This window comes from Rhinolophus sinicus, linkage group LG11, assembly GCF_036562045.2.
Source record: "Rhinolophus sinicus isolate RSC01 linkage group LG11, ASM3656204v1, whole genome shotgun sequence".
Classification (NCBI taxonomy): Eukaryota; Metazoa; Chordata; class Mammalia; order Chiroptera; family Rhinolophidae; genus Rhinolophus; species Rhinolophus sinicus.
The window spans coordinates 10410546-10429781 of NC_133760.1; the positions used below are offsets into that span (position 1 = coordinate 10410546).

General features: G+C 52.1%; 1 protein-coding gene across 18 annotated transcripts in view; it reads left to right on the forward strand.

Moving 5' to 3' along the window:
• Positions 1-18707, forward strand: part of POU2F2 (POU class 2 homeobox 2) — a 70831-nt gene extending 52124 nt beyond the window's left edge. For 6 of the 18 annotated variants that reach the window (XM_074314251.1, XM_074314248.1, XM_074314250.1 and 3 more), the window contains 10 exons: positions 12189-12294; positions 12381-12472; positions 14085-14246; positions 14431-14572; positions 14659-14807; positions 14888-15064; positions 16222-16288; positions 17418-17619; positions 17753-17826; positions 18083-18707. In XM_074314251.1, coding sequence (XP_074170352.1) covers positions 12189-12294; positions 12381-12472; positions 14085-14246; positions 14431-14572; positions 14659-14807; positions 14888-15064; positions 16222-16288; positions 17418-17619; positions 17753-17826; positions 18083-18423 — 1512 coding nt within the window. In that variant the 3' untranslated portion in view covers positions 18424-18707. The remainder of the gene's footprint in view (positions 1-12188; positions 12295-12380; positions 12473-14084; positions 14247-14430; positions 14573-14658; positions 14808-14887; positions 15065-16221; positions 16289-17417; positions 17620-17752; positions 17827-18082) is intronic. The other 12 variants (XM_074314249.1, XM_074314254.1, XM_074314256.1 and 9 more) reach the window with 8 other exon arrangements.
• Positions 18708-19236: the final 529 nt, after the last annotated feature.

Below are 19236 nucleotides of genomic sequence, written 5' to 3' on the forward strand. Positions count from 1 at the left end.
TCATGTCCCCTGGCTCAGCCAGCAGGCGCTCTTTCAGAAAAGGAGTTGGAAACGCTGCGTCCTCGCTCCTCATTCTGGAGACTTCTGGTGGACGTCAGATCCTGAGTAAGGGCTATATTAGTTTCCTACAGTTGCCATAACAAAGTTCCACAAACTGGGTGGTTTAAAACAACAAAAATGTATTGTCTCAGACCAGAAGTCCAAAATCAAGGTGTCGGCAGGGCAGGACTGTGCTCTCTCTGAAGGTTCTGGGGGGAAATCCCTCTTTGCCTCTTCTAGCTCTGGAGGTGCCGGAAATCCTCAGTGTCTTGTAGATGGATGGTTCCAATCTCTGCCTCATTGTCACGTGGCCATCTTCTCTCTGTGCGTGTGTCTTTGTGTCCAAATTTCCCCTTCTTATAGGGACACCAGTCATTGGATTAGGGCCCACCCTAATAACCTCATTTTGACTTCATTACATTTGCAAAGACCCTATTTCCAAGTAAGGTCATATTTACCTGCACCAGGGGTTATGGCTTCCAATGCATCTTTCTGGGGGCACACACAATGCAACCTATGACAGTGGCCAACAGAGTTCCCATAAGGATAGTCAGCAGCAGAAGCAGGGTAGGAGCTGGGCAGGCTTCCCCTTCTGATAGGCCGGCTCTCCCCAGCCCACCCTGTGCACACCTGCCCACATTACGCATTTGTGCCGTCTGCCTGGGGGTTTCCGTAAGCATTTGAGTCTGTGGCCCATTTTCCAAGGCGATGAACGTCCTGAGAAGCCCTACAGCAAGGAACCCTGTTTAATGTCCCTTAGCCCAGCGTTTCCTTCCCACAATTGCTCTCTACACATCGCTTTCTCTCTCTTTCTCTCTCCACCCCATTCCATGGAACGCCTGGGCAGATGCTGCTGCACAGGGAGCTGTCCAGCGCCCATGGGACTGTTCCCTTGACAGAGTTCTGCTTCCAATGGGCCTTTCCGCTTCTGACCAGTTCTCCCATCCGGGACTAGTCTTCACACTGAGCTGGTACCTGCCTCCTTAGAGCTTCCTGCCCCTGGGCCTGGTTCTGCAGAAACCCACAGAGCCATCTGTGCCTGTGGCTCTGTGCTGGCTTTTCCAATTGTAGCCTCCTCATGCCAGGCTCGCCAAGTAACTGTAACTAGAGTCTGTTGGGCGCCGCCTTGGTACCAGGCACTGTGCTAATGTGGCCGCCTTGGACCCACACATCCCCAGGGCCAAGGCTCTGAGGGGCTAAGTAACTTGCCTGCCCCAGGTCACACCATGAGCACCAGTGGCAGAGCCAACATGGGGCTCCAGGGCTGCAGTCACACGATCCAGGGCTGCTGTCTTTAGCAGGGGGACGTGTGTCCTGCCCTCCTACCCTGACCACCAGAGACCCCAGCAGCAGGGGTTCCATTTGCCTCGTAGCACACACAGCTCTTCATGGAACACCACAAGGCTCGGGGCTCCTTCCTAGATTTCAAATCTTGGTGTCCCTGCTCTTATCCATTTTTGCACCTGGAAGTCAGCTCCCTCCCCTTTCCTGGACAGCTCCTCTTCCTCCAGGCTCCAGCTCAGGAGCCCACACCTCCAGGAGCCCACACCTCAGTGCCATCCATCCCTCCAGCTGGTTTGATTTCCTGTCTCCTGTCTCCTCTGGGGTCCCGCAGCCTATGCCTCTCCTTCTGCCACAGCGCTGATCCCCCACGGCTGTGTCCACATATGCCTGTGGAAATATCTGCTGAGGAAACAAAGGTGACAGGGAGGGGGAAGGGCAGCCTAGTGCAGACGGCGTGGCCATGCCCTCCTGTGTGAGGCAGATACTCCTCGTGTTCATGCACCCCTAAGGCCATGCCTCCAGACCGACCCTCTGCCACCTGCTGTCCCGCCAGGTCTGTTTCTCAAGGTCTCCTGAACCCCACACTGCCAAAGTCTTTCCTCTCGCTCCTTCTGCTCCAGCGGCCCTCAGCTCTCATTTTCCCCTGTCTGTCCTCTGCACATGTAAAGCTGGGCCAGGTTTGTCTTCTGCCCGTAGGCTCTATCCCCGACAGACAAACATGTATCCCGGGCTGCCCGCCCGCTGGGTGCCGTGCTGGGCCCAGGCTGTGGCAGAGACCATATTCCCCCAGCCCTGGCTACCCACTGAGGCCACAGCCAGCTTGACCCCTCTCCCCAGCCGTGTCTTGTGCCTGCTTCCGCGTCCCAGGCCTGCTCAGCTCTGTCCTGCAGTCATTTCACAATCTCCCAGCCTCCTCTGTGTCAAGCCCTGGAGTGAGGCAGACCCATCCATGCTCCTGAGAGCTCCCGGCCTTTTCGGGAAATAGACACACCAATGAACCACTAGGAAACGGTTTTCTTGAAAAATACTAAGAAAGTCAAAAGCACCCATAACCTTATCACTTTAAAATTACAAAAAGTATGAAGGGGACGTTCCCCCCCCCCATCCTTGTAATGCCAGCTTCCAAAGTAATGTCAGTGAAACAGTTTGGCAGGAACACTTCCTGCATTTTCGTAGCGTCTACAGATAAAGGGATGATTATCATGCAATTTGATAATTTGCGTGTCCAGCACTCAGCACGATGCTTTCCACCGCGGGGGCTGCACGGGTGTTTACTGAATCAATGAGGGATGTTTTGCTGTGGCTTTTCAATTGAGAGCAGGCAAGACATCTCTCCAGGGGAGTCATTCAGAATGTCTGGGGTAGGGGTAGGCATCGATTGAAAATTTACATTAACTGTTAAAACATCATTTTGTATCTAGAGAGTGAAAAGAAAATCTCTATTTTCATAATATGATCACGGCAAATAGAGCTTGACAAAATCTTTTGGGCTGGTAGGGCCTAGTAAATAAAGGCTTCCCAGAGAAACCCACTAGATACGGTGAGAAAAGAAAGGTGACCTATGTCTGAGGGAGTCAGGGAGGAAGCAGTATCTGAACCAAGGCCGGAGAAATAGGAGTTTGCCAGGTGGACAAGCTGGAGAAAAGGGTTTCAGGCAGTGGGAGCGGGGAATTCAAAATGAGAGAGCAGGGTGAGCTCGGAGTTGGGGGGTGGGCGCCAGTGTTGGAAGACAGTGAAGGATGAGCTGGGAGTGTGTAGCAGCCGGGCCCCAGACCTACTCCGGCAGCTGAAAAGAAAAGGGAATATTTGGCTCAGATCACTGAAAAGGCCCAGGCTGGAAAGTCAGGCCTGACCCCAGGCACCTGCCTCCTTTTGCATTCTGGGGCCGGTTAACAGGGTGCCAGCACTTCTAGACTTGCAGCCACCCTGCCCAGGGACATAAAACACACCCACCGGCCAGGTTTGAGGCAGCGCCCTGGACTCCTGAGAAGGCGGGTTTGGCCTCACCTACACCCCCTGATCTGAGAGTGGGGGAGGGCAAGTACCCAAAAGGAAGACATGGGTCCTACTGCTTGAAGAAGGGGCAGCCAAACCACCCACCTGGAGGTGTGTGTCAGTGCACCCACAGGCCCAGGAGTCCAGGAGGCAGGCTGAGGTGTGCACTCCACAATTCCTGGGTTGGGATCTGCTGTTGCTGGTCTATCCTGGAATTTTAACATGAGGTAGCGTGGATGTAACACATACTCCGCATGTAGGCGGTTTTTCTCCCTATTGAATGGTTTTCTATTTTGTGGTGTTCTGTTCCAACCCAGGACTTCCTGGGTTCCATGTGACAGGGCCAACCTCTAGGAGACAGGGGTACATCAAAGAGCCCATGCTAGAGACAGGCCACCTCTGTCCATGCTCTCTCCCCGCCCCCCACCTTTAGAGCTTCCCCTAGTGGAGTGACTGGAAAAACCATAGTCACTTATCCATTCGACTAGCACTTATTGAACACCATGTGTATGCCAGGCATCCACTCATGGCGCTGAGGGGACAGTGGTGAGCAAGGCAGAGGTGGCTGCCCTTAAGGACCTTATGTTCTAGTGGGGAGACAGACAGCAAGCAAGTAAACAAACCAGCAAAACAAGACAGTTTTAGAGTAAGAGTAATGAAGAAAATGAAACTGGGTGGTGCTGTAGAGGGAGGAAGCCACTTTTAAGAGGGTGGTCAGGAAAAGTTTCACTGAGAAGGTGGCATTTGCGAGCCAAGGCCTGAATGAGTCAGTCACGAAGAAGCCTGGAGGAGATCTTAGGAAAAGGCAACGGCAAGTGCAAAGGTCCTGAGGTGGAAACCAGCTTGAATTGTTCAGGGCACAGAGGAAGGTGGTATGGCAGGAACAGAGCGAATGAGTGGGAGATAAGTAAGAGGTGTGGGGGAGGCAGGCAGGACCAGGCTTCGCGGGGTCTTGTAGGGCCTGATGGAGGAGTTTGGAATGTGTAAGTGTGATGTGAAGTTGTTGGGGGTTTTAAACAGGTGAGTGGCATGACTCGATTGATGCTTGACAAAGCTCCCTCCAGCTGCCGGAGGGAGAATGGAGTAGAAGCGAGGAGCCCACTGGAAAGTCCTTGTAGGCATGCATGTGTGTGTGGGGGGGGTGATGAGAGGGGGGTCCGGGATGCTATTTTGTATAGATCGGATAGGTCAAGGGTGACTCCGCACTTGGGCTTCGGCACCTGGGCGGTGCTGAGGTGGTTTCCTGAGATGGGAAGATGGGGAGGAACAGCGTGTTTGTAGGACTGGGGAGGGGCCCAGGAGTTTTGCTTTGGACGTGGTAGGCTGGGAGAGTCTATTAATCATCCAAGTAGAGACATCAAACAGTCAGACACATATGTGAGGCTGGAGCTTGTGGAGAGTCTGGGCAGGAACTGTAAGTTGTGAGTTGTCGGGAAGAGGCTGGAATCGATAGCCAGATGGGGCTCCCGCCCTGAGAGCTCCTGTCACGTGGGGTGATGTGAAAGGAGGGTGACCTGAGTGTACAGTGATTTCCAAAATGCTTTTTTTTGGGTAATTTTTATTGGGGAATATCGGGGAACAGTGTGTTTCTCCAGGGCCCATAAGCTCCAAGTCATTGTCCTTCAATCTAGTTGTAGAGGGCGTAGCTCAGCTCCAAACACAGTCACCATTTTCAATCTTTAGTTGCAGGGGGCGCAGCCCACCATCCCATGCGAGACTTGAACTGGCAACCTTGTTGTTGAGAGCTAGCGCTCTAACCAGCTGAGCCATCAGCCGCCCCTCTGGAAGCTGAGCGGCAGCTCGTCTTCAATCTAGTTGTAGAGGGTGCAGCTCACTGGCCCATGTGGGAATCAAACCGGCAACCCTGTTCAGAGCTCGTGCTCTAACCAACCGAGCCATGTAGCCGCCCCTCCAAAATGCTTTGTGGATAATAATATTACTCAGGCCTCAGAACCGCTCAGTGGAGAGTTAGACATTATTACCCCCATTCTGTAGATGAGAAAACTGAGGCCCTGAGAGAGACATGACTCAGTAATAATGGCTACCATTTAGGGAAGACCACATAGTGAACAGGGATCGGGCAAAACACTGTATACACGTTGTCTCATTTAATTCCTTTAACCGCCCTTTGAGGTCAGAATTATTGAGGTGTCACCTGAGGAAACTGAGGCTTACAGAGAGTAAGGTGTCCACAGTCCCACAGTGCGTGAGGAACAGAGTCAGGTTTCTGGCCCCTGCAGAGCCCAGGTCTTTCTAGGACACAGTGCATCGTCACCCTATACAGTTACGGAGGCCGAGGCCCAGAGGTGTTGGCTTTCCCCCAAGTCACACAGCAAGAAGCAGGCAAGAGAGCCAAGATCAATCCCTCGAGTTCTCAGCTGGAAGGGACTCTTGCACCCGTCTAGTCTACCCTGCCACCCAGTGTGGGAACGCCCTCTGCACCATTCTGGGCAGGTGGGAGTGCAGTTTCATCCACGTGGCCCCCAACACAGGTACTCACTGCCTTCCTAGGCAGCTCAGTCTACCGTTGGGCAGACTAACACAAGTCCGTCCGCATTTGGAGCACAATCAATCACAATATAATTGACGTGGCCCCCAGACCCCATCCCCTCCTGTCCTCCCCACGCTGGACTTAACTCTAGGCTGTCCATGTCTTCGAACGGAGTATCCAGAACAGGTCATAATTTGCCAGATCAGGGATGGCCAGTGGGCGTCGGCGGGCATGCGACAGTCGTGGTGGCTGCCAGAGCAAGTGTGGAGGCCTGTGATGGGGGGTGGGGCATCCACGCCGTGCGTGGGGTGAGACGCTGCACCTGGGCCTACGTCTCCTCTAGTTCCTTCTCATGGCTTTCCCCCCCACCAGGTGGAACCACGCCAGGTCACCCAGGTGTCATATAAACCATGTGTCTCAGTCTGTCTGTCCCCAATCTGTGGCCAAGAGCCCAGCTGCAGCAAAGCACAGCCGGCCCTGAAACACCACCAGTGTTTTAGCTCCTGATCACCTGTTAGGTGCCTGTACTAGGGTGAGGGGTGGGAGGAGATTACAATGCAGCAAAGAGCAAGAATGGGGCTGTTCCTTCTGGGCTTTGATGGGGTGTGCTAGCCCTCTCTGCTAGTCTTGTCTTTTCTTTTCTTTTTTATTAGTTTCAGGTGTACAAAACAATGTAACAGTTAAACGTTTATCATTTATATCCCTCACACAGTGATAACCCCCCTCCCCCCATCCACTACCCCTCTGACACCGCGCGCAGCCATTACATTTCCACTGTCTCTATTCCTAATGTTGTATTCTGCTTCTTGTAACTACTCTCTGCTAGTCTTGCTCACAGGTTAGTGACTGAGCAGATGACGCACTAAACGCCCTGGCAGGGGCCCTTCTCCCCATATCTTTGCACTTTCTGTAACTTCTTTACCTTCTGACTCGGTGGGATCGCGCCCCCAAGTAGCTTCAGATCTCTTGCTGCCTCTAGATTGTGGAGAAATGGGGCTTCCTACTGGCTAACTCCAGTCCTGAGACGGTTCACTGTTCACCCAGAGTCTCCTTTCTCATTCTTTAATTCCTTTAGTCAGCGAACATTTAGTGAACATCCCCCATGCCCGGGCGCTTTTCTGCGTGGGGAATAGGGCAGACAAGTCTGTGCCCTCATGGAGCTGGCACCCACTCTTGTTGGGGAGACAGACAGGAAGTGGATAGTTGCTATGAAGGAAAGAAAAGAATGTAATGGAATAGGGAGTGATTGAAGAAAAGGCACCGTGTGTGGCCAGGGGAGGCCTCTCTGAGGAGGGGGCATTTGCTAGAGATGTGAGTAATAAGGAGGGGCCCATTGTGCAGATCAAGAAGGGAAGGAAGGTGCAAGGCAACCGCATGTGCAAAGGCCCTGAGGTGGGGCCTTCTTTCTGGGTTCAGTAACAGAAAGGAGACCAGTCTGGCTGGATCAGAGTTAGGGAGTGAGAGAGTCACAGGAGGTAAGGAAGGAGAGGCAAGCAGGGGTCACGCAGGGCCACACCAAGGAGTTGTTTTATATTACAACTGTGAAACACAATGGAGGCTTTCTGGCTCAATTAATATTTGAGAACAGGAACCTGGATTCCACAGACCTCCCCTCGAGGGGTCTGTGGATAGGATTCAGGGGGTCCATGAACTTGGATGGGAAAACAATTGTCTTGCTTTTTACTATCCTCTAACCAGAAATGTAGTATTTCCCTGTAGCATGAGTATTGGCAACAGACCACGTTAGCAGTACTTGCACTTTGTCACCAATGGAATGCACAGCTCTCCATATTCTATACAGTTGCTGCAGACCTCTTAAAATGTCATGTTTACTCATCGTTGCTTTGAGATTACAGTAGTCATCACACCTATTGCTTGATCTTAAATAATAATGTGCTAATTAAAGAAGCCATAGATTACTATTATCACAAATTTAAAACATGTTTGAGGACTGTATTTCAATATAATTGATTTCATTTGTAATCCCATTTACTTTACTGTATGCATTGTTTAATTCTGAGAAGGGGCAGTAGGTTTTGTCAGACACTAAAGAATTCAGAGCACAAAAAAATGTTTAGAACTTTTTGGGTAGGACTTGCAGATAGATTGGATGGATGGGGGAGAGGAAAGGGAGGAGGGAATCAAGGCTGATCCCCCAGATTTCTGGCCTGAGTAATCGTGGCCGGGGCTGTGGTTCAGTTTTTTCTTTCAGACCCTCACCATGAGATCTCACTGCAAATTGGGTTCTGTTTTCCCCATCCTTTTCCTCTCCCTGCTGATTCAGAAAGAAATCTACAGACACCTCTCTTTCAGTCTTCTGGGGAGGAAGGGAGACTTTCACTGAGTGTCAAGCTTGGGAAAGACAGGCGTTAACAAATATTTTAATTAACAAGCTAAGTGTTATAGGAAATCAGAAAAATACTAGTAATAAGACTTTATTTGTGGTCTTACATGACTCAGTTCAGCGTGCATTTAATGGGACTTACCATGCCCTGTTAAGTGTTAGGGATACAAGAAGAATGAGACATGGCCTCTGCCTTCTAGAATTTCAGTCAAGCAGAGGAAAACTATATGTAAGTAAAAGGCAATGCATTGTGAGAAATGCAGTGTGGAGATGGTAGGTAGTTTGGTGGGGCCTGAAGTTTATACAATTTGCTGGGCCTTTTAGAGAAAAAGACAAAATTATGAAACCAAATTAGTCATGGGGTTTTGAAGGGTCCATTGTAAATGGGGAAGGGGGTTCCTGAAACCCAAGCTGCACTCAATTCAGGGTCGGTCCACATGTGGAAGGGAGGCAGCTATGCAAAGCAAGTTTTATTGGTGGTGGGGAGGGGATGTGAGAAAGGGAAGTCAGAATGGGCACTGTTTCAAAGGATAGAGCTGGGACTTCAAATCCTTTAAGCTGTATTCTTAGATGATTAGCAGTAAGAATGAGAAAGGTGAGAGGTCAGGGGCATTGGGTACTCTGTCCCCTTTCCAAAGCACATGGAGAAAGCAGAGGCCTTCGCATGTGGACAGGGGCCAGCCTTGAAATGTCACAAGACAGATGGCTGGAAAAGCAGGGATGCTGGGCAAAAGTGACTGTTCAATTGGGTGGGTGGGCATGGAACACCTGGATGCTTATTTCTTTATTTGGACTAGGTAAATTTTCAAAATTCAAGAGGTACAGAAGGAATTATTTTCCAGTGTTGCCAGTTTCTGGTGTAGTTTTCTAGATCTCACCCATACGTACCCAAGCAGATACTGAGATAGAATTTTTTCAAACACAAACAGTAGCACATCAAGCAGGGTACATTGTCCTGCCTCATGAGCTTTCCATTCAACAGGGCATCTTGGAGATTGTTCCATATCAGAACACAAAGAGCATCCTCAGCATTTTTCATGATGGCATAGCGTCCCATCATAAAGCTCCACCCTATGCTCTCACCTGTCCTCCACTGCTGTGTGCTGAGCTTGTTTCCACTCTTTTGCTAAAATGCTGCTTGCTGCTGGGAGTATCCTTCACAGGGGTTATCCTGCGCGCGTGTGAGTGCCGTGTTTCCCCGAAAATAAGACCTCGCCAGACAATCAGCTCTAATGCGTCTTTTGGAGCAAAAATTAATATAAGACCCGGTCTTATTTTACTATAATATAAGACTGGGTCTTTAATATAATATAATATAATATAATATAATATAATATAATATAATATAATATAATATAATATAATATAATATAATACTGGGTCTTATATTAATTTTTGCTCCAAAAGATGCATTAGAGCTGATTGTCCGGCTAGGTCTTATTTTCGGGGAAACAGGGTATATCCCTAAGATTAATTCCTAGAAAGGGAGTGGTTGAGTCAAAAGGTATGTGCATTTGTAATTTTGATAGACATTGCCAAATTACCCTCTCCCCTGCGATGTGCAAGGGTGTTTCTCCAACATGTGTCAAGCACTGTTGTTATCTTTGCTGATCTGATAGCTGTGTTTATCTTATTGTGAGTGAATCTGAATATTGTTTCATTCAGAGCTGTTTGTATTTCCTTCACTGAGCAGTCACCAGACCTACCTGTTGACCGGATTACTATTGAGTCATTAGGTTTTTGCTTATTGATTTTGAATTGCTCTTCATGCATTAGAGAAATGAGCTCTTTGTGTCAAGTTGCTTATATTTCCCCCAGTGGTTCACTTCCTGGGACAATAAATTGGTCTCTGCAATAATAACAACATTGGGAGGAAATCAGGGGCATGTGTCATCCCCTCTCCCCACCAAATTCCTAGAAGGAAAAAAAATACTGTAACCTTAAGCAATATAACTTGCAACTGTACATAAAAGTTGCTAAGTTAATTATGAAGCATCAGTCTTAGTTCATTCAATAAATGTATGTGGAGCATCTCCTGGGTGCCAGATGCTGTTCTAGGTGCTGAGATGACAGCAGTGACCAAAACAGTCAAGATCACATTCTCGAGGAGCTGACGTACCAGTGAGGGAGACGCACCAGGAACAAGTAAACACAAAGCGAGATGCCTTGAGATAGTGATAAATCTTATGAAGGAGGTGAAATAGAGGTGACAAAGGGAGGTGTGGTGGTGGGCTGGTTTAGATTAGGTCGTCAAGGAGGGCATCTCTGAAGAGGTGACTTTGTGTTAGGACCTGAGTGACAAGACGGATCCCGGCAGGAGTGTAAGAACTGACTGTCTGGCAGAGGGAACAGCACGTGTAAAGGCCCTGAGGTAGGAGCTGAGGTCGGGAAGACTAGCACCGGCCTCGGTATAAGGGACCTTAGAGGCCAGGTGAGGAGTTTAGTTGTAAGGATGTGGGCTCCAAGAAGCCATTGGAATGTGTGTGCGTGCGTGTGTGTGTGTGTGTGTTGTGGGGGGGGAGGCATTGCTTTTTCTTTTGGAAATGTTCAAACCTAAAAGTAAAGAGAACGATATAAGGAACCACCTGTATCTCTATCCAGCTCAATAGATACCAACATTTTGCCAAGCCTCTTTCATCTATATTCTTACTTTTTTGGTGGAGGGACTGGATTTTTTTCTCTCTTTCCCTGCCTCGTTCTCCTTTAAAAAATAAATCTTTTCACTGAAGCATAACAAATATCACAAAGTGCACAAATCCTAAGTATGCAGCTCAGTGATACTCACAAACTGAGCATGCCCATGTAACTGGCCCGCAGAGCTAGAAACTGAATGTGGCAGCTCCCCAGAAGCCCCCTGGGGTCCCTTCTAGTCTCTCCCTCCCAACTTCTGACATGCAAATGAACATAAAAGGAATCATACAGGATGTTCTCTATTGTGCGGCTTCTTTCACTTATTACGCTTGGGAAGTTTATACTGCTGTGTCATTGTAGATTGTAGACTGCCCGTTCTCGTTGCCGTAGCAGTCCATGAATCACAATTTACTTACCCATTCACTTGTTGATGGGTACTTGGGCTATCTTCAGGTTTGGCTATTACAAATGGTTTGCCGTGAACATTCTAGCACATGTCTTAGGGAACACATGTATGCATTGTGGTGGCTGATACCCAGGCGTGGAACCAGCTTTAGGAAATAGTGCCTGTATTCGTTTGCTAGGGCTGCCATAAGAAAGAACCACAGACTGGGTGTCTTGAACAACAGAAATTTATTGTCTTACAGTTCTGGAGACTACAAGTCTGAACTCAAGGTGTTGGCAGGTTGGCTCCTCCGGAGGGCTGGGAGGGGAAGGATCTGTTCCAGGCTTCTGTCCTTGGCTTGTGATGGTGTCTTCTCCCTGTGTCTTCACAGCGTCTTCTCTCTGTGTGTATCTGTCTCTGTGTCCAAATGTCCCCGTTTTATGTGGACATCAGTCACAGTGGTTTAGGGCCCGCCCTAATGACCTCATTTTACCTTGATCATCTGGAAAGACCCTACTCCAAGTAAGGTCGCACTCTGGGGGTCTGAAGGTGGGGATTCCAATATATCCTTTCTGGGGGGCAACACAGCTCAGCTCATAACAGTGCCACGAGTTTCCCAAAGTGGTTGTGCGATCTCCTCACCCATTATGTGCTGGAGTACGTGAAAGCTCATTCCAGACATAATGCCATTTGCCTTGGGAGTGTTTTAAAAGGAGGGAAGACTTGGTCTGATTTACATTTTTAAACAATTCTATTTGTTCCATGGGAATGTAAGACAAGGCAAATATTTCATCAAGAAGGAAAAGGTAAATAAAGAGTGAGCCCTCCTGGATGGCCCAGGTAGGAAGCTCTGGAAGCCCGGGGCTGGGAGAAGCTCCCGGGTGCCCTCAGCTCAGGGACACCATTCAGAGACCAGTGCTCCATGCCGCACTGCCAGGCCACCTTGTGCAGCACACCTTGGGGCTTAGGTGAGGCAGAGGGACTCAGGCTGTCTTTCTGTCCATCCCCCTCCATGGCAGGACATACAGCAGCTCCTCCAGCTCCAGCAGCTAGTGCTTGTTCCCGGGCACCACCTCCAGCCACCTGCTCAGTTCCTGTTGCCGCAGGCCCAGCAGAGTCAGCCAGGTAAGGCCCCACCCGATGGCGTCCCTGTTGGCCCCACAGGACTCCCCCTCACCCCTCACCCCATGTGTTCCCCCTTGTCTCCCCAGGCCTGCTACCAACGCCAAATCTATTCCAGCTACCTCAGCAAACCCAGGGAGCTCTTCTGACCTCCCAGCCCCGGGCCGGGCTGCCCACACAGGTGAGTGTCCACTGAGCACGCCATGCTGGGTCAGCAGCAGGGCCTGCAGAAGGCGGGGTGAATGAGGGTGGAGTCTCTTCATCTGGCCCACCCCACAGCCAAAGGCGCCAGGACAGGGGCCCACCCCTACTCTAATCTGCTGTGGAACCTTAAACAAGCTACTTTCTCTGTCTGGATCAGCTTCCTCCATAAAACGAGGGGAGTCAGCCAGACCAGTGGTTCTTAACCCTTTCAGGCACATAAACTCCTTTGAGAACATGGAAGATTTGAATCTGACCCCCACTACCCCAACATACATACACATGTGCACAAACACAGGAAATTTCAAGGGGTGGAAAGCCTTTAGGTTCGAATTCCTCAGCTCTCTTCCGGGACTCCAAATGGAGGGTGTCTGAGGAAGGATGTGTTGGAAAATTCATACCCCTTTCCCAGACCAGACACTGAAAATGTTGTGGGGGGGGGGGTACTACAGATGTGTTTTACTTGGCCCACGCCGTATTTTTAAAATTGAATTAGTTGACAACAAAATTCCCAGAAAACGCTAGATTCCCAGCTTCTCTTTAACAAACCAGAAGCTCTGGCAAAGCTGGACCTGTGTCTATGTGTCTTGTCAGCGGTGGGCAGCTGGCTGCTGGCTGAAGCAGGGGTCCCCTCTGGCAGGGGGTAAGCTCTCCAGGACACCTCAGCCTCCTCCTGCCTGGCCCCGTGGCCTTGCTTGGTTTGCTGCCTGCGTTCTAGACTTTCATAATAATCTTTCACAATCCTTTACAGATTTCAAAGTTTCCTCCTATCCATTTTCTTTATCCCTCTTGTGAGGTTTGGGTTTTGCTGAGAGCTGTTAATGTGTTCTATGCCTTGACCTTGGTGGGGGTGGGGGTCAAATCATCTATCATATAAGCTCCACGTAAGCTTTCTAAAATCTGAAAACTTTCTGAATTCCTAAACACATCTGGCCCCAGGGTTTTGGATAATGGATCAAGGACCTGTGTGACCAACATCCCTACACCCATCACCTGCTTCAGGTCTTTTATTTGTAGGGAAATGAAACATTCCAGAGAGAGCTGTCGCTTCTTTGTAAATCCCCCCAGTCAGCCTTCCCATCTATTTTTTAAAATACTTTTACTTTATTTGCAACCTATCATTTTTAACTAAGTTTTCCCAACAACACCACGGAGTAGGCAGAACTCCTCATTGTTGTCGTCCTGCAGAGGGGGAAACTGGGGCCCAGGGAGGTTAAGAGGCTCGCCAGAGTCACCCAGCAATTCGGTAGCAGAGTCTGTCCTTGATCCCCTGTTTGACAGGAGAACTGAACCACCGCCCCCAGCTCCAGGGAAAGGGCCCTCGGCGCAAGAAGCCGGGGTCTCCTACTGGGAGTTGCAGGCCGGGAGGGAATGTGCAGAGTTCCAGCAGGCAGAGGCGCCACGTGGGGCAGCAGATTGGAACCTTGACGGGGATTGACAACCCAGTGTGGAGGGGCCTCCTGAAGGGAGGTGGAAGGGAATCTGCAGGAAGAGGCTGGACGGCAGGGAGGGAGAGAGGGGTCTGCGCAGCCATTGCTGAGCCCCATCCTGGTCCTCCGTCCTGCATCCCGCCCACCTGCCCACCCCACCAGGCCGTGACCCGCCCCACGCTGCCCGAACCGCACCTCTCGCACCCGCAGCCCCCCAAATGCTTGGAGCCACCATCCCACCCCGAGGAGCCCAGTGACCTGGAGGAGCTGGAGCAGTTCGCCCGCACCTTCAAGCAACGCCGCATCAAGCTGGGCTTCACGCAGGTCTGGGGCCGAGGGGCTGAACAGGCGGTGGGCGTGGGGGCGTGGTCAGATGGTGGGCGGAACGGGGCGGGGACATAGCCATCTGGTAGGAGGGACGAGGGGCGTGGTAAATAGTGGGCGGGGCGAGCCAGTACCTGACGGCCCCACTCTGACCGCCTCCCTCTTTCCCGCCCCACTGGCCCAGGGTGACGTGGGCCTGGCCATGGGCAAGCTCTACGGCAACGACTTCAGCCAGACAACCATCTCCCGCTTCGAGGCCCTCAACCTGAGCTTCAAGAACATGTGCAAACTCAAGCCCCTCCTGGAGAAGTGGCTCAATGACGCAGGTGGGACTGGGCTGGGACTCTCAGGTGCGGCAGGTGGTGGGCCGTGGGAGGCGCCCTCTCATGTCTTTGTCTCCCCCTGGGCACAGAGACTATGTCTGTGGACTCCAGCCTGCCCAGCCCCAACCAGCTGAGCAGCCCCAGCCTGGGTTTCGATGGGCTCCCCGGCCGGAGACGCAAGAAGAGGACCAGCATCGAGACAAACGTCCGCTTCGCCTTAGAGAAGAGTTTTCTAGCGGTGAGACCCCCTCCCCCAGTCCTGGGCGGCCCTGAGGAGGGGCCGGAGTGGGGTCCGGCTAACGAACCCTCTGCATGCAGAACCAGAAGCCTACCTCAGAGGAGATCCTGCTGATCGCAGAGCAGCTGCACATGGAGAAGGAAGTGATCCGCGTCTGGTTCTGCAACCGGCGCCAGAAGGAGAAACGCATCAACCCCTGCAGCGCGGCCCCCATGCTGCCCAGCCCGGGGAAGCCAGCCAGCTATAGCCCTCATCTGGTACCAGAGGCCCTCTGGGGGAGGGGGACACAAAGTTCAGCCACCTCCTCCCCTTGCCCCTGTGCAGGCACCTTGTGCAAAGTACAATTTACCTGGTTGTCCACAGTGCCTAGAACAGAGGCAGGGAGAGTCACCCTTGGGGACAGGCTGTCACATAGATGGAGCACTGTCACACAGGGACACATAGTTTCCAGGGAACTGTGGTCTTACGTGGGGGATACAAGTACCACACACACACCAACATAGTCAAACAGTTATCACAGGACATAGTCACACAGGGATAGATACCAGGTAGGGGATGTAGGCACCCCCCCACACACACAGGTTCACAACCACACAGACACATGCAGGGACATCACTACACCCCTGGGTGTGCACACACAGACCCGCTTGGACTCAGACACACAGCGACATCCCTTTGTTCCATCTGTGTGGAAAGGGATGTGATGCTACAGAGAGGAGCAAGGGGCCCAGAGGACTACCCCTTCCACCCGTCACCAAGATGTGGATGTAGGAGGGACTGTCTGAGCTGAGTCATAAAGGACAAGAGAGTGGGCGCACAAGACCTACAAGCCAAAGCGTGTCGAGCCCTATTTGAGGAATTCCAGTACAATTTAATGTGGTTGGAGTCAGAATGTGTATGAATGAGTGTGGGGGGTGGTCAGAAATCCAAGTTACATGCTGAGAAGCTTGAACTTGGGCAGTGATGAGCTGAGGAGGAGTTTTGAGCTGGGGAGGGACAGGGTCAAATTTAGAGTGAGGCTTCTGGGGCTGATGGAAGGATGAGACTGGAGGCAGGGAGGCCAAGAAGGAGGCTGGTGGATGGTCCCAGAAAATCAAGCCGTATGACATCCCAACAGTCTGATGCAGAGGCACCACTTATCATACCCACCCCCTACACACATTTCAGACCTGGATAGTGTCAGAGGAGAGGGGAGCCCCTCCAATGGGAGTTCCTGCTTCCTGCTCAGGGTCACCAAGGGTGCATGTGAAGAAAGATATTGTGGGAAGCTCCTGATGCAATTAGAAACAGCGTTGTACCCAGAGCCCCCGTTTCCCATCCTGGGGGCAGAGGAGTGGTGGCATCCCCATAGGGAGCATCACAGGGGCTTCTGGGAGACAGTGGCCTAACCATACCTTTTCTCCTCTCTTCCCAGGTCACACCCCAGGGGGGTGCCGGGACCTTGCCGATGTCCCAAGCTTCCAGCAGTCTGAGCACAACAGGTCAGGGAGGCAGGAGATGGTGGGGGGTTGGGGTGGAGAATGCAGTTCAGGCCTGAGCCCGAGGGTCTCAAGTGACTCAGGGCATTCGTGGGTCTCAAGGCTGAGCCTGGGGATGAGGGGGCAGGGAAGAGAGAGGGAGAGGGCAGCCTCACCCCTTCCAGTCAGAGCCACCGGCTTTCATCTCCACGATTTCCTATGAGTAAAGCATGGGGTTGCTGAACCGCGATGTACTTGGATTCTGTTCCTGGCATTTATAAACTATGTAAACTTCAGAGGTGACTTACCTCTCTGGGAACTGTGGGCCTCAGTTTTTATAAAATTACTGTGAATGTATAATACATTCGGAAGCTATATACATGCATATATACTTACAAGTGTGTCACACAGACACACACACACTTTTGTACAAAGCCCTCCTTTCCCCCTTCTTGGGACAGGGCGTGTTTAACACCATAGATAAGAATAATACAAAGCAAATACCATAGTGCCTCTTCCCAGGTTGGGAAGTAATAAGTGGAGGTTTATAAAGTCCTAAGGGTGAGCCTGGCACTATTCTAAATGCTTTATAGAGAATTTAATCTTCATATCCATTTTATGAGGTAGGTTTTATTATTATCCCCATTTTCCAGATGAGGCTAGAGAGGTGAAGTTACTTCCCCAAGGCCACAGCTGGGACGTGACAGAGCCAGGAATTGCTGCCCTAGCTGAGCTCTGAGGTTTCTCAACTTGCCAATTCCTGAGCGGAAAGCCCCGCGTGCACAGCCGCATCCCCCTGCCTGGCCCCTAGAGGGAGCCATAGGGCTTTGTCTTCTGGGCGCCCTGCGTTCCTGTCTGTATAAAAGGAGCCCAGGGGTGAGGTTCAGGGTAGGGTACGTGGGGTGCTAGCACATGCCGGGCACAGGGCACAGGCTCAGTGGGTGAAAGCTGCTCTTATTGCTACTACTGTGATTGCTGTCACCGTGACAGAGGCACAAAGAAATGGTCCTGGGAAGAGAGGGCGGGAGTCCAAGTCAGATCTGACAGGAGACGCTGTAAGTCTGGGCGGGGAGGAAGCAGGAGTGGACCTCAGGTTCCTGGGTGGAGGACAAATGGAAGCTGAAATCTCCCTCTCTCTATGTTTCTCTGGCAGTTACTACCTTATCCTCAGCTGTGGGGACTCTCCACCCCAGCCGGACAGCCGGAGGGGGTGGGGGCGGGGGCGGGGCCGCGCCCCCCCTCAATTCCATCCCCTCTGTCACTCCCCCACCCCCCGCCACCACCAACAGCACAAATCCCAGCCCTCAAGGCAGCCACTCGGCTATCGGCTTGTCGGGCCTGAACCCCAGCGCGGGGTAAGTGGGCAGCTGCTGGTGGGGAGGCTGCGGGGAGAAGCAGGGTCGCTGCTGCTTCCAGGGTGGGGAGCTGAGCCCCAGTTCTGCCGGCGGGTGCCCGCCCCTGCTAATGCCTCTGCTTTGCCTCTTGCAGAAGCACAATGGTGGGGTTGAGCTCCGGGCTGAGTCCAGCCCTCATGAGCAACAACCCTTTGGCCACTATCCAAGGTGCGTGCTGCCTCATGCCACTCCCATCGTCAACAGCCTTGCCCCCTGGGGCCACGAGACCCCCCCATTGGTGCTCCAGCCATGCCATCCTGCCCCTGCTCACTGCATCGCTCTCCTCTTCATACCCATCTCACCTTTGGGGAAGGTGTGAGGGCTGCTGATGGGGGTCAGTGGGGCCAATGGGAAGACAGGGGACATTGCAGGCAGGATGCTAGAAGGCACCCCCAGCCCGGCCTCTCTCTCTCCCCCCTGCCAGCCCTGGCCTCTGGTGGAACCCTGCCCCTTACCAGCCTTGACAGCAGCGGGAACCTGGTGCTGGGGGCAGCCGGCGCAGCCCCAGGGAGCCCTGGCCTGGTGACCTCGCCGCTCTTCTTGAACCACGCTGGGCTGCCCCTGCTCAGCGCCCCACCCGGCGTGGGCCTGGTTTCAGCAGCCGCTGCGGCTGTGGCAGCCTCCATCTCTAGCAAGTCTCCTGGCCTCTCTTCATCCTCTTCCTCCTCCTCCTCCTCGTCGTCCTCCTCCTCCACTTGCAGCGAGGCAGCAGCACAGACCCCTGGAGGCCCAGGGGGGCCGGAGGCAGGGTCCAAGCCTGAGTGAGGGCCTGCCATGCCTCCCCTCCTACTCCTCTGACCCCTACCTCGGTCCCGGCCAGTGGTGGGGGCGCAGAGGGTCCTTGGAGCAAGAGCGACAAGGGAGGAAAGACCAAAAAAACCAACCAACCAAAAAAAGGAAGGAAGGAAGGAAGGAAGGAAGGAAGGAAGGAAGGAAGAAAACCAAAAATAATCGCAACAGAAACCAGCTGCCCCAAAGGAACCAGATGTGAAAAACAAAAAACCAAAAACAAACAAAAAATCCCCCATAAAACCAAACAAACCAAAAACCAGTTGCAAGCCAGACCTCACCCTCACTGCTACGACACCAAATAAGAACCCCCAGCCAGGGGCCGAGAAGCCTCACAGGGCGGACCTCACCAAGCCCCTGGCTGTGGGGCCAAACCCCAACCTTGCTTCCTCCAGTGGGGGCCAGAGAAGGAAAAAGAGAATGTGCCAGCCTCCTAGCCCCAGCCCCCAGCGAAGACAGGACACAGCCTGGGGCAGAGGGGTAGGCTTTGAACGACCTGCCAAATGTTCTTTTCCAGAAGCTGAAAGGGCCTAAACAACTTTACACCAAATATTCAGTAGCTTCATCCAAAGGATGTACAGAATTTTTAGCGTTGAGCTCAACAGAATGTGTCCCTACCATGCATCCCCCTCGCCCCTGGCCCCTAGCTCTCCCCACTGAGGCAGGGGGGGTTCTCGCTTTAACCTCCTCCCTGCCCTCTCCCCCCAGCCAGGGGAAGGCCTGGGACGACTTTCCACCCCTGTACCTCCCCCTTTTCCCTTTAAAGGATGGGCTAGGCCATTTTTTGCC